Here is a 26,466-nt window from a genome sequence, read left to right as displayed (position 1 = left end):
TCTGTGCTTGGACCGATTATTTTTACTTTATACATACTTCCATTAGGTAACATTATTAGACAACATGGCATAACGTTTTCATTGCTATGCTGATGATACTCAGCTGTACTTATCTATGAAACCAGATTAAACCAATAGGTTGGTCAGAATACAAGCATGTCTTAAAGGCATAAAGACCTGGATGACTCAGAACTGTCTGCTTCTAAATTCAGACAAAACTGAAGCCATTATCTTTGGACCTGAGTGCTTCAGGGAGAAATAATCTTGACACTGGAGGGTGAGTGGGTGTCAAAGGAGGAACAGGTAGAACTAGCATTTAGGAGAAATCCAACTGAGCAATTGGGGTTGACACCCTGCTGGCATGATCAACAAGATAAGCAGAATCCAATGTGTTGAATCTTCATACGTAAGATATAGCTTAATTCGTATGTTGAATCGCCAGAATTTTGCTACATTCTTAGCATTTTGCTCATGTATAGTAAAAGCTTCTTCCACCAGTAGGCACATTCTCTTCAGGCAGGCAAGAGTGTGCACTGATGTTCAATCCAATCTAACTTTATTTGTATAGCGCTTTAAACACTATACAGTTGGCCAATGTGCTGTACACACATACAATATGTATCTATATATACTGTAGCTGTGGCAAGTAGAGAGCTAAGCTTGGAGTCCAAAAATACTGCAATGTAGTCATATTTTGTGGTATCAGGGAAGCTATTCTAGCGAGTCACTAACTGAATGCACCACCACCCAGACTTGTGGGCAATAACTTTGCTAAACTTTCCTCAACTGACCTCAACAGCCACCTAAAATCATCTGCACCATCTTCTTTCCCATCTCTCATGAAGACCGATCACTCTTGCAGTATTGCCACATGGTAGCATAGGCAGCACCAGAATGAAAAGGTAGTTTGTTCCAAAATTTATCGTTACCGGTCATAGCTAATTTTGGTACAAATGTGGTATTCAGAGTTGACATATGTCATTTTTATATATATATATATATATATATATATATATATATTGCTTCACAGGACTGCCCCGTGCAGATCACAGCAACAAATCACCAGGTGAGACGGCGTGTAAATCATCAGGGAACAGTAAAGTAACGGTCACAGCTTCTGGTACTCTGATGAATAAATCTTAGCTGATGTCTGGGCAGTTATTAGGCCGACAAATATTTGCCATTATCTTCATCCACGTACAATGGAGAAAAAAAATTACGGTTGCTTCTTGATCCCCAGTAAACTCAGCAAATCAGCAGTCCACAAACCTGCTGTCGCTAGTGCACCACTATTTGTTTGACTCACATTAACTCCACACAATACTGTCGGAGCTTCTGCAACTTGCTGACAACTTAGGTGCGGTGCAGTCAGGAATATTTCAATTGTTTTAAGTTGTCAAAAGTCATCTTCCACAATGACATGGTAGCCTTTGAACACTGTTCAAATTACAAATATGATACTCCAATTTTTAAAGTTCACTCTACATCTGCAGTGTTAAAGCAAGAGAATACATTTTTGACACATTATAACTGAAATTTTTCGAGATCACTGAAACCACTGTAAAGCAGCTCAAGTTTGGCAGATCTGTCAGTTCTTTGCTCTTCATGGTGACAAATTCTTCTTATCGTGCCTTCTCCTCTCATTTAGACAGAAATGGTTCCCCACAAAGTAATCATGGGAGATTTTACAGTCCCTTAAATGCAGATAGGTGAGAAGGCTTCTGGGGAGGCTTGGAATGTAAAAATGTAAACACATCCTTATTCTCAAAGCACCACTCTACATTGCTGGCTTAAAAACAAGTAAGTGATAGACACCCAGTTCCCAAGTAGGAACAATAACATTTGAGTTCTACTTTGACCATTTTTCACTTTTTATTTTTTCCATTTTTAATTTTGACTTTCTTTGCGCTACAATAGTATAAAGAACATTTTGATTTAAATAGTTTTACAACTGTGGTGGTGTGTGGTTGTTGCTCAGCAGCAGTGTGAGATGTTTGGCAATGGTTCAGTGTAATGGAGACCTGCAGTTCCATCACCTTTACTGGGAAACTGTCTATACAGATATGTGTATTGATATGAATGAGTGACTGCCAGAGAGCAGTGCAGCTTAATGAGTATACAAATTAATTAATTTGTCTTTTTATTAAAATATGTGAACAAAGTTAAATGTTTTTTGTTTGCAGAGGAGGACTGGCCATCCTGCCTGCATAAAAGAGAGAACTAAAATTATGTTTTTATTACTTTTCACTTTGTTATTAAATGTAACATACTGTATGCATGGCAAAGCAATAGCAATATTCACCTCTTCCTATTTGTCTTCATGGCAGGACAGGGGAGGTAAAAGAGGGAATTGGGCTCAATTACCTGCTTAAGAGCTTTTGGAGCAATTACCAATTACCAAAAGCTCTCAAGGTAGGGAAAGGTAACGAGTGTGGGGTGAGAGTAATACAGAAAAATACAGAAAAAAGTAATTTTGATTGGAAGAATGTTGCAAAGTATGTGTTATTGAATTTTTTATAGGAATTTGTATGAGTAAATATCTATCCTTAATTTTCTATTTTGTAGGATATTGGTTTTATGTAAATATTTTGGGATTATCTTGTAGTCTAGTCCCACCTCAACGGACTGTTCCAGGTAATGATCTACAGCAGGAGGGTATAAAAGCACTTAGTTGCTCTCAGCAATGTAATCGTGTTGGTATCCCAAAAGTGTTGCAAATAAATTCTGCCATTTAGGCTTGGAAACTTACACAAGTCTCATGTCTCTTCATTAAATGTATGGAGTAACTGACGACCAAACTGACATTCATTAATGCCATTTAATGCAGCAGTGTCAGATTTCTAATTATCTGCTCCCTCGCTATATGTAGTATTGTGCTGGGTCTTGAAGAGAGAGTATGAAGCTGACAATGGTAGGGCTCCAATAGTGCCTACAATCATCATCCAACCTTTTGTGTCTAAGGAGAGACACAGGTGGAAGGCAAAGAATAAATGTATTTACTTTAACCATATATTAAAAGAAAACAAAAAAGAACAAAGAAAACTATGAGATGTGGCAAAAGTGTAATGAGTGGTCAGAGTGTCCATGTGTAGACTAAGTGCAATGATACACATAACTTTACACAAAATAAGACCGAGGTCAACTAATTCAGATCAGCTCTTTCAATTCCATATACATATATATATATATAAAACTTCTATTAAAGGTCATGTTTCTGTCAGTTACCACATAAAGTTTATCAAACAATGATAGTACCATTTGCAAAGGATGGATGTGTTGTGGCTTACTTACATCAAATAGTTTCTCTATGTACACCTCCTCATTGACCTTTTCCCGCAACATGTCCTGGGAATGACGAACAAATGTCACATAACAGTCTGCAATGTCCATCCCTGGCTTCTGTATAAAGAAAGGAAAATGGGATAAACCAGTGAAATATAAAGTTAAAGTACTATTCATTGACTTGCTTAAAAACAAATTTGTTTGGAAGATAAAAGAAAGATGGGAGGACAACTTATAAGGATAAGACAACTGCACTGCAATTAGATTCAAGCCACTTTCACGCTCAATATGATGTGGATCATTAATCATAAAGGCTATATTATAAAGATACATTTCAATATAATGTGGCTTAACATTGGCAATTTAGTACATGATATGAAATGGTAAATGAATAAAAAAAGGAAACAATATTGTTGTCACTGTCTGCTTACGATTCCCATGCTGTCTTCATATCTATTTATATGAATCCCAGTTAGCACAACTGAATGAAAGCGGTGAAAGCGTTGAATGTTTCGGCTGCAAGAAACTGTGGCACAAAATTGTCTCCTTTCCTTCCTTAAATAATGGTTTAATGTTTATCATACACACAGAGGGGCAGAGTTTTACAAGGCAATGTGTATTTGTCCCTTTCCAATTTAAGATGAAATGATTTGTCATTTTCTTATGTATTTGCATACATAAAAAAAAACAAAATGTATTTCTTCATACTAAATTATCATGAAAACTAAATTTACCACTGGTGTGTTTGGACATTGTTGTCAAGCTGCATTATTCATTCTAGAGTGTTAAAATCAGAATGATATATATATATATATATATATATATCCATTATCTACCGCTTATTTGGGGGTCAGGTCGCGGGGGCAGCAGCTTTAACAGAGAAACCCAGACGTCCAGGGGGCATCCTAACCAGATGCCCGAGTCCCCTCATCTGACTCCTCTCAATGCGGAGGGGCAGCGGTTCTACTCCGAGCCCCTCCTGGATGACTGAGCTTCTCACCCTATCTCTAAGAGAGAGCCCAGACACCCTGCGGAGGAAACCCATTTCGGCCGCTTGCCGCTCGCGATCTCGTTCTTTCGGTCACTACCCACAACTTGTGACCATAGGTGAGGATGGGAACGTAGATTGACCAGTAAATAGAGAGCTTCGCCTTCTGGCTCAGCTCCTTCTTCACAACGACGGGTCGGTGCAGAGCCCGCAACACTGCAGACGCCGCACCGATCCGCCCGTCAATCTCACGTTCCATTCGTCCCTCTCTTGTGAACAAGACCCCGAGATACTTGAACTCCTCCATCTAGTGATGGGATGATGCTACCTCAAGGAGTGTATTGACACACTACACAAACTGTGTCGGCACTGTATTGAAACTGTGTTGGTCACTCAATAGTGCCCCCTTCAGGTGTTCTGAAATCATTGCAGGTAAATTAAATGAGAAGATGGACCAGGTAAAATGCTGCAAATCCAACATGAGCCTGCGAAACATTTAATCACCAGTCCTTTATTTAAGATATAATCTCATTATTGTATAACTTCATTCGCTCAATTTGTGAGTCAAGTTGAGATGTCCATGAGAAGAGTTCAAAATAGGCTTGTTGAGTAAATGCTAAACTGAGTTGGTTTGTAAAATATAGCAAATTTGTATTAAAATTCAGAGTTCAACTTTTTATCTTATGTGTGGAAGTTTGTTAACTTAAGTGTTAAAGCATAAAAAATAAAACAAATTACATATAGATTCATTTATGCATTTTTATTGAGAAACAACCGTTTTTATAGGGTGTTTGCTCCAAGGCGATTTCTCCTCTTACACACCAGTTCCCCTGCCTTGGAAAAAACTCTTTCACAGGGTACAGATGAAGAGGGTGAACACAACATTTTCAGTGCAAGTTGATGAAGGTTTGGATATATTTTCTGGTTCTTCTTCCAGTATTGTAATGGGTCTTCTGTTCTCGGTATGTTGTTTTCATCCAGGTTGCGTTGCACTTCAATGATAGAGTCAGCGGTGCTATTAGAGGTCCTCTCGCTCTCCTCAACCTCCATATCAAGAGGTTTCCAGAGATTGTGCCCTAAAAAATATTTTAGAAAAAAGTCTTTGGGTTATTACCTCATGACAAAATGCCACGGAAATATGCAAAAAAGCACAAAGAAACGTGTTTTCATACCTGAACTGGGTTCTGATGCATGTGAAGAGCTCAGCTCTTCTCCTGCTGGGTCAGACTCATGGATGCTCATTTCAGCAGCACACTCCAACTTCAGTCTTTTTACAGCGTCACCTGCTTTTTGTGGACTAACAAAGGCAACTGTTTTAAACCTTGGATCCAACAGCGTTGCCAGTGTCATCACACTGAGCGATTCCATGTTGCAGATCACTTCAAGTAGCCGCTTTCTCAAATTTTCAGCCAGCTGTTGAGCAGCTGTTTTTGTAACTTGTTGCTTGATGCTGGAGGTCAATGTGGATCATTCTCATCAATGGAATGACCTTTGACCCTGAGACTCTTTTTTCCTCAGAGAGTTCTTTTGTGGCCAGGTAAAAAGGAACAAGGACCCTGAGCATCTCTTCAATCACTTTAAATTCTTCAGGAGTCAGTGGAGTAATATCAGGTTTTAAAGAGACTGCCTCCTTCTGCTCAGTCATTCTTTCAAGCATTTGGTAGGTGCTGTTCCATCGTGTCGGCACTTCATTTATTAATTTATGAAATGGTATTCCAAGCTATTGCTGCATTTCACTGAGCTTCTCTTTCGCCGTGGTGCTTGATCGAAAATATGTCACAATGTGTCGTGTTTTGCTGCGAATTTCTGTGAATGTTGGGATTTGATCACATGCCTTTCTCACAATTAAATTCATGGAATGGGCTATACAAATGGTTTGCCGTATTTGCAGCATTCGAGCACATGAAATCATGTTTGGTGCTGCATCAGTGACAAGACACCTGACCTTGTCTGCAATGCCCCACTCCTCCATGAGGGTCCTTTTAACAGTGGCCATGTTTTCTGCAGTGTGTTTTTGAGGAAAATACTGCACTCCCAAGACTGATGAACAGAGTTCATGGCTGTCTTTGTCCACATAATGGCAAGTAACAGCCAGATATGCCTCCATGTTGATGGACGTCCACATATCAGCTGTCAAACTAACAGCAACGGCGCTCTGGAGGTCCTTTTTTGTTTTCTCCTTTTCCTCCTCATATTTCTTGCTCACCAAGTCCTTGATGGCCTACAAATAACCATAAAAATACTGTAATACAAATATCACAAATGTATATCATGATCATGAATTGTATATCACTCAATAGTTAATTTAATCATACATTTCTTAAGCATACCTTCCTGCTTGGTAGAACATATGAGGGTGCAACAAGCTTCATTAGCTCCCTGAAGCCCTCATTTTCAACAAGACTGAGTGGCTGACAGTCCTTAATGATCATGTTGACCACAGCCACATCCAATGCTTCCTTGTCAGGAACTGCAAGCCAAAACGAAAAATTTTGTTAAAAGCTTATTAAAGGACTGTTTTGTTTTTACAAACTATATGACAGTCACACAAAATATTTTGTGTGTAATAAACTTTAAGAATGTATAATAAGAATGTGTAATAAGAATTTCAACATACCTGGGTTACTCACACGAGTATCTGCCAATTAATCGATGCCATGCCGAACTCTATAATGCCTCAGCATTGATGAGGTGCTCTTGTTGATGTAAGACAGCTCTGTGGAGCAGAGCCGACACTTCACCTACAATACAATAAAAAGTTAATTTATCATTAAACATTCAAACCTCTAACCAGAAAAGACTACATATATATATTGATTAAGAAAATAACAGTAAACAATGTCAAAGAGAAAAAGCTTACCTTATTAGGTGTCACAAGATCAAAACTATTCCAGACAGGGGAAAATTTCTTGGAACGATCCATGAAGTGTAACAAGGTGCGATCAAGCAAAAATCCAAACTCCAACTACAACAACAAAACTCCATCCAACAAACCCACAACATGTTGACACAGTTTGCTTCCTTATAAACACAATTTGGCGCCACATTCGAGCGATACCGTTCCTGTATCGGTCACGTGATTTTTTCTTAAAGTGATACACGCACCAATACGGGGTTTCACTCTTGGGCTCTCAACACAAAGCTGACGCACCAGTGTCGTTCGTCCCATCACTACCTCCACCTGAGGAAGGATCTCATTCCTGACCTGGAGAGAGCATTACACCTTTTTCCGACTGAGAACCATATACTCGGATTTGGAGGTACTGATTCTCATCCCAGTCGCTTCACACTTGGCTGCAAATCACTCCAGTGAGAGCTGAAAGTCACAACCCGATGACGCTAACAGAACCACATCATCCGCAAAAAGCAGAGACCCGATTCTGAGGTCGCCAAATCGGACACCCTCAACGCCCTGGCTGCGCCTAGAAATTCTGTCCATAAAAATTATGAACAGAATCGGTGTCAAAGGGCAGCCCTGACGGAGTCCAACCCTCGCCGGAAACGTATCCGACTTACTGCCGGCAATGCGGACCACCGGTCATACAGAGACCGAACGGCCCCTATCAAGGGGTCTGGCACTCCATATTCCTGGAGCACATCCCGGTTGGGCGAAGCCCCATGCACCCTCCAGGATCCTGCCGAGGGTATAGAGCTGGTCCACCGTTCCACGGCCAGGACAAAAACCACACTGCACCTCCTGAATCCGAGACTCGACATATCCGACGGATCCTCCTCTCCAGTACCACCAAATAGACCTTACCAGGGGGGCTGAGGAGTGTAGTTGGAACACACCCTCACCACCCCGATCTGCCAGTCCAGAGGCACTGTCCCCGATGTCCACGCAATGCTGCAGAGGCGTGTCAGCCAAGACAGCCCTACAATATCCAGAGCCCTGAGAAACTCCGGACAGATCTCATCCACCCCTGGGGCCCTGCCGCCGAGGAGCTTTTTGACCACCTCAGCAACCTCAGCCCCAGAAATGGGAGGCCCCGTCCCCGAGCTCTCCGACTCTGCCTCTTCCGAGCGCGCGTCGGTAGGATTGAGGAGGTCCTCAAAGTATTTCCCCCACCGACTCACAACGTCCCTAGTTTAGGTCAGCAAAGCTCCGTCCCCCACCATACACAGTGCCATACACTGTATATATATATATATAAATAATTGTGCCCTCAACATAGAGACACCGTTCTTTATCACTTTGTTCAGTTTCAAGGTTCTTTTACTCGTTTTTAGATCTTAACGGTCTTGGGCCTTCTTATTTATCTGACTTACTTTTACCATATCAACCCTCACGGACCCTGAGGTCTTCCGGCACTGGCCTTTTAACCACACCACATGTTCGATTGAAAACACACGGGGAGGCGGCTTTTAGTTATTATGGACCCCGATTGTGGAACAGCCTGCCAGAGAACCTCAGGGCCACAGAGACTGTTGATGTTTTTAAAAAGAGGCTCAAGACTCACTTTTTTAATCAGGCTTTTATTTGATTTTATTGATTTTCTTTATTCCTTTTAATCAAACTTTTTATCATATTAAATTTTTGTTCTATATTACTTTAATTATGTGTTTTAACTCCATGTTTTAGTTAGACAATTTCACTAAATGAGCTGAAAAGCTTTTTATCTATTTTTTTCATTTTACACCTTTTTATCTTATTTTACCATTTTAGTCTTTCAGTTTTTAGCTCCAGTGTTTCCTCATGGGGGCCTACCACACTGGGAGCTGCTTTTGGTCCACTGACGGGGGTGCTGTCCTGTGGACTGCTCTGGCTCGGGTGGCTGGAGGACTCTGCACCTTGGTGTGGAGCCTCTTGTCTGCCCGGGTCGGGGCGGTCTCTGTGGCGGCGCTCCCTGTTGTCGTGGCCCAGGAGCCCTCTCGGCGTGGTCGGCCCCCCAAGCTGACTTTTTCCTTGCCTTAGGTCTGGGTGCCCGGCCATGTCTCTGTCTAATAAGTGCAGTGGGTCTGAGCTTGTGTGTTTGTGTGTGCGTGCATGTGTGTGCGTGGTGTGGGGCCTTTTGTCTGCCTGGGTCAGGACTGTCTCTGTGGTGGCGCTCCCTGTAGTCGTGGCCCAGGAGCCCTCTCAGTGTGGTCAGCCCCCGAAGCTGATTTTTGTGTTGCTTTTAAAGTATGAAAGGTACCATATACTGTATATAAAATTTGATTTGATTCTTTGAGTCACTGGCTTTTAAGCTGCTGCCCCAACAGAGGGCTGCAAAATAGACTGCACTCAAATTATAGACGATTTGCAATGTTTTGGTGGAGTGTTGGAAAAATTATATAGTTATACTATGACAGAAGAGTCCCTCCATCTTTCCTCTTCTATGATTCAAGCAAAAGTGTTTTGACTCTGGTACTAGTCTTTCCCATAATATTAACTGGTGAGAAGCACCTTTTATGTTCCTTCCCATAACAAGGAATGGGGAGAGAAGCACCTTTTCCCATAACATTGAATGTTCCTTCCCATAATAATGAATGGTGAGAAAAGCGCCTTTTCTCATAACATTGTGTGATCAGCAAGCATAAACAACATAAATAGCTGGAGCACCATTTTGTCGGGAGACAACTCTGAGCGATCTTCCCGACAGGTTGTGTGGATTTGTGCGGACTTGTCTCTTTCTTGCAAGAAATAAATGTTTTGTGTTAATCGTATCCAGCGACTCTGAGGCTAATTTTGAGAGAATTTTTCTAACATGGAGACAGTAAAATAGCTAAGCTTCCTCAAGTCGTACAGTCTGCTCTGTCCCTTCTTGTAGACAATTATGAGAATGCTGATTAAGCATTCTCACTATTGTTTTTCTGTTTCCCTTTATTTTTCTTCTTTCTTCTTAGTTCTTCTGTAGGTTTTTTGAAGTTTAACTACTTCTGCATACTATAACCAAATTAATAAATGTTTATGCACTTATGTATATGGCAGACACTTTTATCCAAAGTGACTTACACTGATAGGCAGGTAAGGTGGTCTTGCCTGAGGTCCCGTACTTGAGGTAGGACCTTTCATGCAGGGGATTTGAACCCAGGTCACCCACATGAAAGGTGGCAATCTTACTGCTACACTATTTTTGTACAAAATATTCAGCTCTTTCTGGACATTATGGCTATATCTTTTGGTGTTTTTAACTTTTATAGTTTTTAAAATATTAAGGTTTTTGTGCAATTTCGTCTCTTTAAAAGTAATGGTAAATCCTTTCAAATAATTAAAAAAGCTTCCCCCTCTTTCAAACTTAATAACTTCAACATATTTTCAGCCAGAGACACCAGCTAGAGACATCATTTAAACTTTAAAATGTTCTCGGTCCAGATCCTATCAAAAATACATTTCAGGCCTTTTGAAACTACAGAAAATAACTTTCTCCTAAATTTTCTACATTTTTTCTCTTCTTTCTGAATTTTTCACTTTTTTTCCTCTTTTTCTATCTTTCTGCCTTCATCCAGCTCCAGGTCCTTTAAAAAAAGTTATTATTATTCTGTATGTTTTTGAAGCTTTACTACTTCTGCCTACTTTACAGATTTCTACAATTTTGGTATCAAAACGTTCAGCTCCTTCAGGAGATTTATGCTAGATCTTTTGGTATTTCTGACATTTAATATTTAACTTGTATTTTTTTGTTCTTTCTTGATTTTCTTATGAATGAAGAGCCAGCAGAGTGACACACTGATTTTTTGACATTTTCAGCTTTTACTGATATTCAAACAAATTCCTCTAACTTTCATACGGTTTAACTTACAGAAGCAAATTATACCTTAAAATGTAGGACAATTCGTCCCCTTTCAGCCAATGTAACTACCAAAAGGCTCACATTTACAGAATTTCAGCTATGAGCCTTTTTCAAGTTCTCTCACTATTCACATTATTTTCCTGGCTCTTATGGTTTTCTCACAGGATGTCATAGTATCCCTTCAGCCATCTTCTGCTGGGTGTGAGCTCGTTAAGCCGCAGCTGCTTACAAACATTCCTATAACTGTGAGGATATCTCTCTTCCACTTCTCTGCTACATATTACACTGCAGCCATTTTAATTATTACTAACTTGACCTTTGACCTTCTTCATAGAATACTGTGCATCTTTATATTAAATCTCCATTTTACTTGTACATTAATGTGATTCTACTTTTCCACACTGATGGACATTGCTTTGAACTGTTTCCTATCACTTAAGCCATGTCACACTGAGAAACACAGTGTCACATTAGTGTCACGTCTGTGGATTTTTTGTGTTTGATTTCTGTTATGACTTTAGGTTTTTCAGGTTTCTGTTTAGTATTTAGTTCTTGCCATGTTTTCCCCAGTCACGCTTGCACAGCATTAGGTTCATCCTTGTCACCTTTTTTAGTTCACAGCTGCACTCCATCACCAATCACCTCCCCACAGTATTTAGTTTCCAGGTTTCCTCATGTCATTGCCAGATCCTCACAGTTCACCACCATTCATGTTGTCAGGTTGGTCACGTCAAGTAATTGTTCATTTTGTTATCACAGTTCATGTCAGGTCTTGTTGGTTTTGTTAATTTTTTTTGGAATTCCAGCTAAGCCGCGCTTTTTTTAATGTTTAAATAAATCAAGTTTTTCTTTACCAATATCTGCATCTGGGTCCTAACTCCTTGTCAAGTCACACCACAGCTTTACCCCAATAGATGCTTTGAAATAAACCATTTCTTTCTTTCTTCTTTGAGTGTTTCTCTGTTTCCCATTTAAGATCAGTGTCCTGGTGATCCATTTAACCTTCATGAGAACTGTTCATCTCTGTTTTGAAATGCTCTTCAGCTGTCATTTCTGCTCTTTTAAAATTCAATTTAAGGTTCCAATTATGCTGGCATATCCATTCCATTTCAACCTTTTAGAATAATTTAGCAAAATTTCAAGACTTTACTTATTTTCATTCTGTTTAAAGAAATTTCTCTTTTTTTAACCCTTCAGCTTTTCTTTGCTGAGACGTCTGCCTTTTTCTTAGATAGCCATTTAAACAATTTTGTCTGTTTTTCAATAGACTTAAAATCGTTTCACTAATTTCTTTTTCAACTTAAAATTCCTTCAACTAAGACCTCAGCAACAGTTTTTACTGCTAAAAGTGAACTATTTTCAGCTTTTTTTTTTAGCAGGGTCAGCTAGCATTCTCACTGCTGTTTCGCAGGAACAGCTTTTTATCTAGTGTTTTTGTTTAATTTCCACTCTAGTCTGTTGTCCAGGTAAATTACAAAGCAGCTGTAGTCCTCCTCTTACTCTTTCAAGAAGGAAATAGTGCTTGGCTTATTCCCAGTCATCACAATCATCTTTTGTTTTAGTGGTGTTCAGTATGAGGTAATGGTTATTACACTGTGAAACGGGGACTAACAAGTTCCTTGCCTCTCATTCATCACTGATACACTCAACAGTCGTAGTAATCTAAGTCTTTCTTGAGATGACAGGACTCTGAGGTGGCCAGCGTATTAAAAAACAGTGAGAGTACAGGCCCCTCTTGTCCTACTGATCACCTTCTAAGACACACATACTAACATGTTTTGGATACGTCTAAAGTTATCTTGGTAAATATCCTGTTGCTGGTGTGTATTTCAATGTATAATTAAACATTTATGGTATTCAGGTTAAATGCAGGTTGATATATTGAGATGCACTGATGTATAACTTTTGCTCTCTGATGATAGATAACCTCCAAACCGCCATACTGCTCCATAAGGTTCCCTGTTTAAGTTTTTATTTGTTCTTAGCATTTTACCTGGTATTCTTAGCTTTGTCAAAAATGCTCTCACCCTAACATTATCTGAACATGTCATGTCCAATTAGTTAGATCTTTGATTAATTTAACAGGCCCCACCCTGGGGACAATAATCATTAGAAGCTCTTTTTCTTTAAATCCACAACATTTATTTGAATAACAGGAACAAAATTTACACCAATGGTGATTAACGTTGAGTCAATTAGTGTTCTGGCTGTTGTTGCTTTGATCAGATTAGTAATACAAGTAGAAGTACAAGTAGTACAAACAAGTAATAAGCCAAGCATGAGAGTGACAAAATTGGTAAACCGACTGAGAATCACATCTTCCCCTTCCATTCTGGATTTCCACCTGAACCTAGTAAGAACTGATCATTATCGAAAAATTATCTTATTGACTCTTCACTAACCATCTCCCTCCCCTCTCAGAGTTCCACGTTTACCGGGATCCTCCCTCTGGCTTCCAACACCACGGAGCTGTAAATAAACTCTGTTCTAACTTTAAATCTCCCAGTGTTCTGAATCTGCTATTGTGTCCTTTTTGTGAGTCAGATAGGCACCAAGCCGTGATGCCAATATATATTATGTTATTGAGAAATATACACTGTCTACCAGATATAACACTTCAGGCCTACACTTTTAATTTTTTTACTCAAGGACTTTATGTGACGTGGCAGATGCTCGACCTTGCAGAGCTGGACAGTATAGATGAAGTTGGAAAAAAAAAAACATTCGTTTGAAGAGACAGTGGACAAATTGTTGATTTTGAGTGACACTGAAGCATGTGTGTACAGATTTGGGGACACACTACAAAAGGAGATTTTGAACAGTTTTACAACAGTGATTGGATGTTGAACCACAGAACATTTAGAACTGATTTTAATGCTTTTTGAGCTGCAATCTGGAGATCATTGCAAGTAGAACAAATGCCTCAGAAGGAGACCAAGAGAACGTGAATCCAGTCATATCCATTTCACAAAGAATGAAAGAAGTGAAAACAGGTGACTTCAGGGTGGTGACATCTATATCGGGCTTTTGGGGCCTAAGAGAGTCATGTCAGGTATGCAAAAGATCTACAGGAGCATGGTGGACTTGAGCTTGATGATTATACAAACAACTGCCAAAGACCACAAGGAAACTCTGATCCAAAGCGTGACCCAGGCCAGCCTCTACAATGTGGAGCGAGATAATTTAAATTGAATTGAACTGATTTGGATTAATACAAGCAGAGTTATTGGTTAAACACATAGTGAGTGTGAGACTTCAAGATTTACAGGTATAAAATAGAGAAATTCAAGTATAATTTAGTGCTTGATTTGAGAATATAAAATTTTGCAGGTACAGTCTGTGTGGACCCTCAAACCCTCATGCTCCCCTTACCAAGGTGTCACCAGATGTTAAAGTTTTACAGTGTGTTCAATCTGTCTTTTAAATTTTCTTCATATTTGCCTGGATCATCAATCTTCTGCTTACTTAGTGTTTTTCAGTGTTTCTCAGGCTGTCATTATGATCTGAATGATAATACCGGAACAGTTGTAACGCAAGATACCACCGAGTTAGGCGACTGTTATTGTCTTTCATGGAACTAATCCATGTCAGGGCACGATGGTCTGTCTCCAGATCAAACTCTCGTCCCAACAAATAGTAGCGGAGGCTCTCCAAAGCCCATTTAATGGCCAGCCCTTCCTTCTCTATGGTTGAGTACCTGGTCTCTCTAGGCACCAGCTTTCGGCTCAGGTACAGGACCGGTTGTTCAGTGCCCTCCTCTCCTTGGGTTAATACCGCTCCGATACCCACTGCTGATGCATCCACCTGCACCAAGAATCGGTGGTCAAGACCGGGGATGAGCACAGGTGATCCTTAAGAGTGTCAAACGCTTGCTGGCATGCAGCACTCAGGAGGACAGGATTTCTTAGTGGTGTGGCAATGGTGGCAAACTGGGGCACAAAGCGGCGGTACCATCCTGCCAGACCCAAGAACGACCAAACCTCTTTCCTCGTCTGAGGGCGTGGACAGTTACAGATAGCCTCCACCTTATCCACCTGAGGTCGAATCTCCCCTCGTCCCAACCAATAGCCCAGATATTTCACCTCCTGTTTTGCCCACTCACATTTGGCAATGTTCAAAGTGAGGCCAGCCTGTTGGATGGCTCCAAGGACTCTCTCCAGATGGTGCAGGTGATCGGTCCAAGACGGACTGAAGATTACAACATCATCCAAGTAGGCGGCGCTGCAGTCCTTGCATCCTTGGAGCTCTCGGTCTATGAGCCTTTGGAACGTGGCTCCATGGAGTCCAAAGGGCATGAACTGGTAAAGTCCAGTAGGTGTCCGAAAGGCGGTATAAGGCCGGCAGGATGGATCCAATGGCACCTCCCAGTACCCTTTACATAGGTCCAATGTTGTAATGTACCGCGCCGATCCAATGCGCTCAAGTAGGTCATCTATCCAGGGCATCGGATAGGTATCGAACTCAGATAAGGCGTTGAGCTTCATCAAATCAATACGGGGTCGTAACGATCCATCCTTCGTTAGTAACACCAGCAGGCTGCACCATTCGGAGTTGGACGACTCGATAACTCACATTTCCAACATTGTGGTAATTTCACTCCCCACCAACTGTTGTGGTACCCGATATGGCCGTTGCCGGAAGGGTTGATCTTTCTTTAGCCTGATGATGTGCTGGGTCACAGTGGTTCTGCCCGGTCTGGCTCAAAAAAGGTTTGGCATGGTCCGGAATACCTGCCATACTTGTTTTAGTTGTTTGGGAGGCAGATGAGCCAGCTCTGGCGTGGTTGACTGGGTCACAATGTCCCAACCAGGATCTTCCTGCTCCACCTCAGATTCCTGCACCACCAGGCCCACTGTAGCTGTCAGGCCCCAAGGCTCTTTACATTCTTTAAGGACATTGACGTGGTAGGTCTGCTTCTGCTTCTTTTTCCTCCGGATAATGGACCTCATACGTGACCGGGCCCATCTTCCGGGTGACAACGTACGGTCCTTGCCATTTGGCCAAAGGTTTGCTGGTGTAAGATGGAAGTAACAATAATAACTTCTGACCTGGTTGAAGCTCACGATGTAGGGCTTTCTGGTCATACCAGGTCTTCTGGCTTTGTTGTGCATCCAGCATATTTCTTTCAGCCTCATCCTGACACCCCGCTAGGCGCTCTCGCATTTCCAAGATGAACTGGACCTCTCCTTTCTCTTCAGTCTGGCGCTCTGGTCCTTCCCAGCCTTTGTAAAGTAAATCCAATGGGCCTTGGACATCCCAACCGTACAGGAGCTCGAAAGGGGAAAATCCTGTAGAGGCTTGCGGTACTTCCCTATAGGCAAACAGTAGAAAAGGTAACCATCGGTGCCAGTCTTTCCCGGTATCGGCAAAAATTTTTGTAGCATCCGCTTCAGCGTTTGATTAAACCGCTCCACTAAACCATCAGTCTGCAGGTGGTAGGGTGTGGTTTTTAAAGAGGGTGTGATTCCTACTCAGGAAAACAATTCCACCAGAGCGTTAACGACCGCTTAAGTTGTGATGGTGCGCAGAGGGAAGGCTGGGTGGCATAGTCACACACGACAAAGATGTATTGGTGACCTTGGCTGCTTTTTGCCAATGGACCAACAATGTCCATTGCGATTCTCCGGAATGGTGTTGAGATAACGGGAAGTGGATGTAGATGTGCCTGCTCTGACCTGCGGGCTATGCATGTCTTTTGGCAGACAGGACATGTCATGCAATATTGCTGAATGTCAGTATACATGCCAGGCCAAAAGAAACGCGAACTCACACGCATATACGTCTTATGGCGGCCCAAATGTCCAGCCCACAGGACTGTATGTGCGAAGTACATCACGACCTGTCTGCAGGCTACCGGGATGACCAAATGATTAATTGTCTCAGTTTGCATATACAATAAACCCTTATCCACAACAAAACAGTCTTTTCCACCATGGCTACTCATCCCCACATCCCTCACTTTTTCCCACAAAGGTTTCAATGTAACATAATTTCTCTGCAACTCATTGATGTTATCTGGCACAGTCCACATTTTATGAGTAGTCAATCCCGATACACTCTTTCCTGTTATTCCTAGATGTCTTTCAAAATGATGCTGGCGTCTTGATTTTTTTTGGCCCCTTAGTGCCACCTTCGCACAGACTATGATCCAAATCTGGAAGAGGTTGAACACCGGCTCTCGCCTGGGCTCGAGTAAGCACAGGACATACAACCCCGCCATTTTTACCAGTGTCAACCTTATTAGTTGTAGCATCATTAGCCTTATGGCTCATCAAGTTCAAGTTCACCTTGACACTGTTATCTTTCTCCTCAGTAGGAATCATCACAGTCTTAGCAAGGCTAACATTAGCAATCTCAGAAGTAACATTAATAGTATTACAATGTACAACCTCATCAACATCCCGCAGCAGATGCAGCAACACGGGTAAGTCTCTTCCTAGCAGAATATCTACAGGCAGGTTCTCTACTACACCAACCATCAATAGATAAGGCTGATCCTCAATCAGCACGGTGATTTCAGTTCGCGGATACGCATGCCGATCTCCATGCACACATACAATGTCCGTAGTGTTGCCATAATCCAATGTGCTGATGGAAGCCAGTCGCCGGTTGATTAGCGACATAAAGCTACCGCTATCAATCAGGGCCAACACCTTTTGTCCTTTTACCACCACAGTTGTATATGTTTTGCGGCTATTCTCTGTATTTTCAGCAGGTTCCACCTCATTAAGTGGTACATAACATGCACCTGCAACTTTCGTCTTTCTGAGGGGACACGCTGAAGCTTTATGGCCATACTGCTGGCAATAATAACAAATTATGGTCTTACCAGGAGCAGGTGGTTAGTGGTGGTGCTGGCGGTACCTGGGCGCTGTCCTGCCATTGCTCCTCGATTGTTCCAATTCCATGGAGGCTGTTGAGCTGGATCCCAAACATCTGTGGTGCGATGCGCCAACCTGGTGGATCTCGTCGGCGTCGTATAACTCCCCCCTCTCCGCACATTGATGTACTGCAGAGCAAGTGTCGAGGCTGCGTCGTGCTCTTTCACTCATGTCCTTGGTCGGCAGAACGCGTAGCAGCTGCTCCAAGATGACGGTCTCACCGATCTGCTCCTTTGTGTGATGTTCCGGCTGGATCCAGCGACTGTAGAGCCCTTTCAACCGATGGTACGCTTCCGTCGCGTTTCTGCCGGTGGCACCATGGTTTGGCGAAGTCTCTGCCGGTAAGTTTCAGGTGAGATGTCAAACTTGGCCAACAACGCCGCTTTTAGGTCTCGTTATGAGTGTGCCCGGTCCTCGTCCATGGTAGTATACGCGTCGAGAGCTTTCCCAGATAAAAGCGGCACCAGCCGACACGCCCATTCCGTCTCGGGCCATTTCCAGGTTGTAGCGATCCTCTCGAACCTTAACAGATAATTCTCAATGTCCTCACCGGCTTGGTAGGTTGGAATCTTTGGCTGAGTGGTTTACATAGCTGGTTGTGGCTGGGCAGGTACCAGGGCAGTTCCCGCTACTGCGGGAAGGCTGACTGCGTCTCGTTGTTGTCTTCGAGGGGCTGGTTTTGGCAGTCCGAGCATTGAACCGTCTGTTTCGGTGCTTGGAGTTGAGTGACATACCCGGAACGACCGGCGACAGAGGTTGCGGTGCAACAGGCGTTTGAAGCGACACTCTCAGGCTGTGGAGCTCCCTCATGAGACTCTGTTCTCTCCTCTGTTGTGCATCCTCAACATGCTACCCAGATGGATCGATATCCTGGTTGACCCAGAAACGCCTGGCTTCTCGCCAGCATCCTTTTCCTTCTCTGACGTAACCGCAGTGTCCCAATCCAAGTCTGTCTCAGCTGTGGCCGCTGCGGCCTGGCTCTGGGGATATCCCGCCTGGGATCGCAGTCCGGTCCTTGCCGGATGACGGACCCTCTGTTTCGACCAGCCATCTCTGGTATATCGGGTCGCTTAGCTCCAGCGAAGCAATAATCCCTCCACTGCCACCATATGTTATGAGGTGCGAATGGCGATCGTCCTCGTCTTCACGGGCCCAGGTGTTTGCTGTCCGCCACTCCACCTTCGTTGTCACCAGAATAACTCACAGGCTTCCTTGCTTGTTTCTTGGTGGAGCTATTTCTTGTGCCCCCTTTGCTCCTCACATGTGTTCAGTACCCAAAATAATACAGTCTGTACAGATCTTTACAATCATGCCCACATCAGCTCCAGCTGTTACATCCCTCCCAGCCATTTTTCGTCCTACTCTCCACACGTCTCCCTTTCTCAATTAAGCTCCTCCCCCATAATCATCCCACCTCCGGGTAACAGGTGCTTCTTATCACCTGCAGCTGACATAGATACCCCCAATACACAGAAATACTCATACACAGACACCAACAAAACATAATTCAGATCAGCACACATGAGTGCCAGTGACATCCCATTCTCCATAACTACCCAGCCCAAACCCACAGACAAGAAGGTGTGCACCCCTAATAGCCTGCAGACGACAGATCAAGTCCTGGTGAATGAGGGACGGGTTCACTCCGTCACAGCTATAAAGGTTAACAAAAATAACTTTGACGCTCTCTTCTAAAGAGGCAATAAGAAATGAAACACGCTCCTGTAAACAGAGGCACTATGAAATATTACAAAACCAAAATCGCTCCACTAACGGAGGCACTATGAAAAATGACCAAAACCAAAATCTCTCCTATAAATGGAGGCACTATGAAACTTTAGCAAAAGAAAGTCGCTCCTTACGGAGGAAACAAAAACAGGCAATAAATTTAGACGAGGCTAGACTATGACTAAGAATCAAAAGATTACTAAACAAAACCACTCGGATGGAGAGAAACGCTTTCTCGCTATGACTTAGGTTCAAGGCTGTGAATAACATGGAAGGCTAGGATGATCGTACGCACACAAGGATTGTAACGAAACACACTGGCACAGGGCAGAGGGAGACGCAGACTATAAATACACATGGAGGGAAATGGGGAACACGTGGAAACACTCTGGGATCAGGGAAGACAATCAGACTGGTGACACATGAGGAAGGGCAAGTGACCTGAAACGAGAGGGAAAGTTAATCCTTCAAAATAAAAAAATGGAAATGACGAGACAAGACAGGCTAAAAATCAAAAGTGCTCACCGCGGTGTGACAATAAGCTGATACTCCCCACCATCTAGTTTAGAACTGAAGAAGCCTTTCTAATGAGCAGTGAAACGTCTTCAAGATCCAAAAAGTCAAGTTGCCCTTATTCAAGCTTTTATGAAGTAGAAAGCTTTATATGAGCATGTGAACAATTACAGATATAGAAGGCAGATTTATAATTGTCAATCTATCTATTCAAAATATGAAGTTGTACATTACTAATATACAGTACTCACAAAAAGTTAGGGATATTTGGCTTTCGGGTAAAATTTCAGGATAAACCTAAAATACATTATAACCTTTACAGATGAACTTCATGTGACCTTCTGTGAACTTTTGAATGCACATGTCCAACTGTTCAATGTTTCAATACTTTTTGCACAAGCTGCTGTTCTCTAACAAGGAGCTTGACTGCAAAATTCACAACAGGTGTTCGATCCATGAATCGACCAATACATTTCCTGTTTCAATTAGAATTGGTATTTAAACAGTCCTACTCATCATGTTGTTCACATTTTGACACGAGACCAAGACGACACCTAACAATTGATCAACAGCACCTCGCCATTGTGAGGCTTCAAACAGGATGTTCCCAGATGGATGTGGCCACTGAGCTTAGAGTGTCACAGAGTGTCATTAGCAGGTTGCAAAAGAGATACAAAGACTGGAAGAGTCACAGAAAGGCATGGAAGTGGACGTCCTTTGGCCACATCCCACACTAATGACCGCTTCATTGTGAACAGTGCCCTGTGGAACAGTATGATGAATGCCACTCAACTCCTGGCACATTTAAGGAAGGTGAGAGGCACCCAAGTGTCACGTCAGACCATTCAAAACCGTTTACATCAGCGTGGTCTGTGTGCTAGACGACCTGAAAGGATACCTGAAAACACCACAGGTGTCACCATCTTGCATTGGCCAGGGAGCATTTATGCTGGACGAGGGCCCAGTGGGATTCAGTGTTATTCTCTGATGAAAGTCGATTCACGTTGAGCAGAAATTTTGTCCGCCAACGATGTTGGAGACGTCAAAGAGAGCACTATGCATCAGCCACTACTGTCACCAGACGAGGCTTTGGTGGTGGTGGTGATGGTGATACATTGTGGGCAGGGGTGTCTAGTCAGTATAGAACTGCCCTACACGTTGTGAATGATACAGTGACAAGCCCACCCTGCTGTATAGTCCAGCCTCCATTCTGCATCTCTCCAGACCAGAGAAATTATCTGGTAAATCTGATGACTGTCATCCAGAGAGGTCTTCTCTTTGAGCTCATGGACTTTGCATATTCAATGGACGGCTCCAAGGTGATGTATATTTTATCCTATCTCTCTGACAGAGCAGAGGCCTGGGCTATGCCTGAATGGAACGGAAAGTCAACCATCTGTAAATCCCTAGAATTATTATCTAAGATTTTAAGAAACATTTTCCAGCACACAGCTCCTGGACGGTAGGCAGCCAGGACCCTGGTTAATCTTCATCAGAGGAACAGAAGAGTTTGTGACTATGCTACTGACTTTCGCACTCTGGCTGCAGACAGTGGGTGGGATGACCTGGTTTTATTTGATGCCTTCCTTAAGTGACTGTTTGAACCCCTAAAGCAGGGGTCGGCAGGGGACCCATTTACCACAGTAAAGAAAAAGCTGGGAGCCACAAAACCCTTTTGACATCTAAAATGAGGATAACAGTTTTTTACCTTTATGTTATGTATAAAAAAACAAAAATATTTTGAATGGTTAGCCTTGTGGGGGTCGAAAAGCTCAATAAATCGCATGCCGGTGGGGGTCACACATCGACAGTTAACACATATTTAAAACAAATTTAGAATTACATTAAAAAAAAGACTAACAAACTGAAATTTAATAAATTTAAATTAAATACTTCTATTATTTATTTTCCAAAGCCACAGGGAGCCGCAGCAGAGGGATGAAAGAGCCACGGGTTGCTGACTCCTGCTCTAAAGGATGAGTTAGCTCCTGCTGATCTCAACTCTCTCATTGCTCTGGCTATTAAAATAACCTAAATATTTGTGGAGAGAGAGAGAAAAAGAGGTCCAGACATGCCATTCTACTTCCAGTCACCGAAAGAAAGTCATCACCTCAACTCTCTCCTGTATTCCACTTTACCAGCCAGAGCCTATAGCCAGCTGGCTCAACACCTTCTTCCTCTATTCGGGAGGAGTCCATGGAAGTGGGTCAGACCATATTGTCATCTGAAGAGCAGCAGCACTGCCTGCATGAAGAGCGATGTATCTACAGCTGGGTCATCACATCTCCTCATGCCCAGTGAAAGTTCATTCAGTAACCAGGAGGGCACTGGTGAGCCAAACAACTTTCTCGTAAGTCCCCCTTATGTACTACCTACCTGCCCTTAGTGCATCCTCCCTCTCCCTTTGTCATCCTGTTCTGTTGGACTTCGGTTGCAATGGTAATTTTAATCTTTTTTATTCAGTCGAAAGGCTGGGCCTGAAATCGATTCCTCTCCTCAAGCCACTGGAGTCCAGTGTTTTGGATGGCCACCTCTTTTGCTGGGTAGCTCAACATACACACCCAGTCCAAATAACATCCCCTAAAATTCCTCTCAATCAGTCTCACTCTCAGAGACTCACAGTTTTTACCTATTCCAGTCCAGTACATATACATAAATTCTCACTTTTTCCTGTTTGGTCCAATACATCCCTCACACTCCTCTTGTAATGTTTCCTTTTGGTGGGAGGAATGTCTACTAACCTGTTTTCCGAAAAAGCCGACCTTTACCTTCAGCTCTTAGTTATTAGCCCAGGTCTCAGTCATAACTCCTGCTCTGCAGCCAAAAGTTCAGTCTATAATTTTCCACTCACCTGATTTCCATGATCTTTTTTCAGTTCCAACCTGCTTTCAAAGGGAATTAAGAACAAGGCTTCAACAAGGCTAAGGTAACCTCTCTGTGGCTGATTTTACCAGCATGCATCATGTGCCTAAGTTCACCTTAATGGAGTTCCCGATGATTCAAAAGATTATGAAAAGTTTTTGTGACACTGTGGCTGACCATTCAGAGCCCTGGAAGAGGCTGATGGTGTCAGTGGTAACTTTTCTCCATCCTATATTTTGGTCTGCTTCCTCCACTGACCCTGAAAAATCAGTGTCAACTCTCAGTGCCTGAACTTCAAACGAGGAAAGTATGTATAACAGACAATTTGTTAGGGTTTATCTATTTATCTATTTGTTTAGCACCAGCTAAGAATTTAGGTAATGAAGATAACGTACATCAAATTTTAAGAAGATATTACTGTTACTTTTTTTAAATATTTTTTTTATTGTTTCAAAGTTCTAATACACAATACATCTGAAAAGGATTACATTGTTATTTTTCTGAGCATACAACCCCCACCCTTCCTGACCCAAGACCACTACATCGCTGTATCAAAGGTTAACGTAAACAAATCAATTCAAATAATATTGACTACTTCTATTTATAAATAAATGAATGAATAACCAAAGGGGAAAACAGAAAACAAAAACAATCAAACAAAAACGAGAAATAAAGAGAGGGAGGGTGTCACATGCGATGTGTGTTTGCCACCTGCGTCAGCATGTCAGTCCTCTGTACCTGAACAAGTATGGGTGTAGAAGGTCCTGTCTAGGGGGGGCAGTGGACCAGGCAAGGTGTACAAGGTGTAGGCGTAGAGTTATGGGGATATTTCAGTAGCCTGGAGAGTATTAACATAATCAAGTAGTAGTTTCCAGTGTGAATAAAAATTTTCCGGACGATCTCTAAAGTTGAATTTCACTTTCTCCAGCTTCAATGGAAATGGTAAGTCATGTAGCCTGGACTTGAAGGAAGGTGACTGGGAGGAAATCCATAAGAGAAGAATTTTTCTACGTGCAATCAAAGGCGCAAAAGCTATAACATTGTCCTGCAAGGATGTGGTTACAAGTTCATCAGGAGGCACTCCAAAATAGTTGTTTGTGGCAAAGGACTAATAGAAATACCCAGGATGTCAGAAATGGATTTAAAATGGATTTTAAAAATGGATTTAGTGGCATCTGGTGGGCGGGGCTCTTTGGGTATGTAGGCTGCCCAGAATGCCATGCTCCCAGTTCAACAAGGTTGGCTGCCCCTCAATATTAATCGCTCACTATTAGAAAATATTGAAGAGCCAGAAGGGTGAGGGGAGGGGTCTTCTCACACCCCTGCTTCCTGGTTGCTGCTCGGGGTGGGAGGGGCCAGGAGGATTAATAAATTATTCTGCTGGTTCGAGGCCTGTGGTGGCTGGGTGGCTGCTGGCCCCCCTTGGTGTGCCCGCTACACCCCAGCGGAGTTGAGGGAGGGAGGACGTGTGGATGTGTGGATGTATGGATGTATGGGACGTGCAAGTGTGTGTGGTGATGATTGGGCCTGGGTCTGGGACTTGCTGTCGCCTGGCCTGCTTGTGCTTCTCCCTATGGGGGGGCAGCGACTTCACCCACCTGTGGGCACGTCTTGACTCCCAGGGCACTTGGCCCCGGGGGGCCTCTGCCCTATGCTTATGGGCTCTGTCCGGGGGCTTCCTCTGCAGTCTTCTGGGTGGACATTCTGTGCTCCGTGGGGGCTGCTGGTGGCCTGGGTCTTGTGGCCCTCTCTGCCTGCTTCTGATTGCTGGGGGGGGAAATGTGTGTGTGTGCATGTTCACGCACACACACACATTCATTAGTCCAGTAGCATGGTCGCTAAGCAGTTGATGTATTATCATGTCGTCTCAGGTCATCTATATCCACAGTTGTGTTGTATGTGATTGCCGCTACTTGTGCTTGTTTTTGTTTGTTTGTGTGTTTGTTTTTTCTCTGCTTGTCTACTTTCAGATGCTCTTGGTGGCGCTAAGGCTGGATTCGCAACAGAGACCATAGATTGTCTTCTGTTTTGTTTTTTACAGGTAGCAGCTGGTTGTCTGGTTTTTGTTTCTATTTTTGTTCTGTTTCCTCTTCTTTCCTCTTCTTTTTTCCTTGTCCCCCGGTCCGGTTCAGCTCTATTACATGTTATATATTGTAAACAAAAATAAATAAATGGGCATCAAGGAGAGCTTTACATTTATAAAACTTCCCTTGGCAAAGCAAATCTGTTTGGCATAAAAGGTATTCAGACTACAATTCTGCTGCCATAATGCCGGACAGGACAAAGGGGGAAAAAAAAAAGAATGGATTTAAAAAATTATTGCCAATAGTTGGACAATTTATAGCATGTCCAGAACATGTGTGTCAGATTGCAGGGCATCTGGGAGCATCTGTCACAAGCTTCAGTAGTTATGTCTGGATCAAGTTTAAAGAGTTTATCTCTGCTATAATGCAGTATAAAGGTTACTTTGAACTATATAACAGAAAGTCTGGCACAGACTAGAGGAGGAATTGACAGCTTCCAGCACTTTTCCCCATAGAGCATCAGACATGCTTATTTGGAGTTCAGTTTACCAGTCCGCCCTACCTTTATTTACAGCTGAATCATTTGTTAGGGATAGGAGATTATAGAGATATGAGACATGTCCCTTTGGTAAAGATTTAGTCTGGAGCACCAAATCTATACCACTAAGGGGTGGGACCTGGGGGAACTGAGGAGAAAAAGTTCTTGTTAGCGATAGGAGATTATAGAGATATGAGACATGTCCCTTTGGCAATGATTTAGTCTGGAGCACCAAATCTATACCACTGAGGTTCTTGCAAAGTTGCGAAGATGGAAGAAGCGAAAAAAATCTGTTTTACTTAGATTGAGCATGGTTGATTGAACCTAGCGAACTCTCCGTCAATGTAGAAGTCTCCCAGGGATCTGAGGCCTTTATTTCCCATGGCCGCAAAATATGAGTCAATCTTGACTGGTACAAATAAATGTGCAGATGAACATAGATACGATGCTTTTGATAAAATTGAAAAATTATCGAGGAAGGTATATAGGTTGGCATAGAAAGAGGTAACGATACCTTGGTAAGATATTCATCTTTATTGTTTGTTCTCTACCTGCTAGAGACAGTGGTAAACGGTTCCATTTTTGAAGATCTTGTTTAACTGTTGCAGTCAGTATCGAAAAGTTTTGTTCCTTTATTGTGCGTATAGATCGTGTAACCATTACTCCTAGGTATTTTATACCCACCACAGCGGTCTTGAATGGTATGAGGTGTGTAGGAATTTCTGTAGCCATTTGATTTATTGGGAGGCACTCACTTTTAGAGACGTTCAGATTATACCCAGAGAATACACTGAAAGAGTCCAAGAGCGAAAGAATAGGTGAAAGGCTTGACAAGGGGTCATTTGCATACAAAAGTAGGTTGTCGGCGTACAACGAGACCTGATATTCTTCTCCATGTCTCCTTACTCCCTTGAATCCTTTTTTTTTTTAATGCCAT

At 42.5% G+C, this 26,466-nt stretch overlaps 1 protein-coding gene across 3 annotated transcripts in view; it reads right to left on the bottom strand.

Annotated features, from left to right (window-relative positions):
• Window positions 1-26,466, bottom strand: part of LOC140303956 (calcium-dependent secretion activator 1) — a 628,956-nt gene that overhangs the window by 108,721 nt on the left and 493,769 nt on the right. For all 3 annotated transcript variants that reach the window (XR_011915223.1, XM_072382952.1, XM_072382951.1), the window contains exon 24: window positions 3,292-3,399. Coding sequence is in view for 2 of the 3 variants with exons in the window: in XM_072382952.1 (XP_072239053.1) it covers window positions 3,292-3,399 (108 nt within the window). In the remaining variant the exon portion in view is untranslated. The remainder of the gene's footprint in view (window positions 1-3,291; window positions 3,400-26,466) is intronic.

Source organism: Leuresthes tenuis, unplaced genomic scaffold (genome assembly GCF_036924035.1).
Source record: "Leuresthes tenuis unplaced genomic scaffold, fLeuTen1.0.hap1 SCAF_3, whole genome shotgun sequence".
NCBI lineage: Eukaryota > Metazoa > Chordata > Actinopteri > Atheriniformes > Atherinopsidae > Leuresthes > Leuresthes tenuis.
Note: the sequence above shows the minus strand (reverse complement) of the source record. Positions and strands in the feature narration are given on the sequence as shown.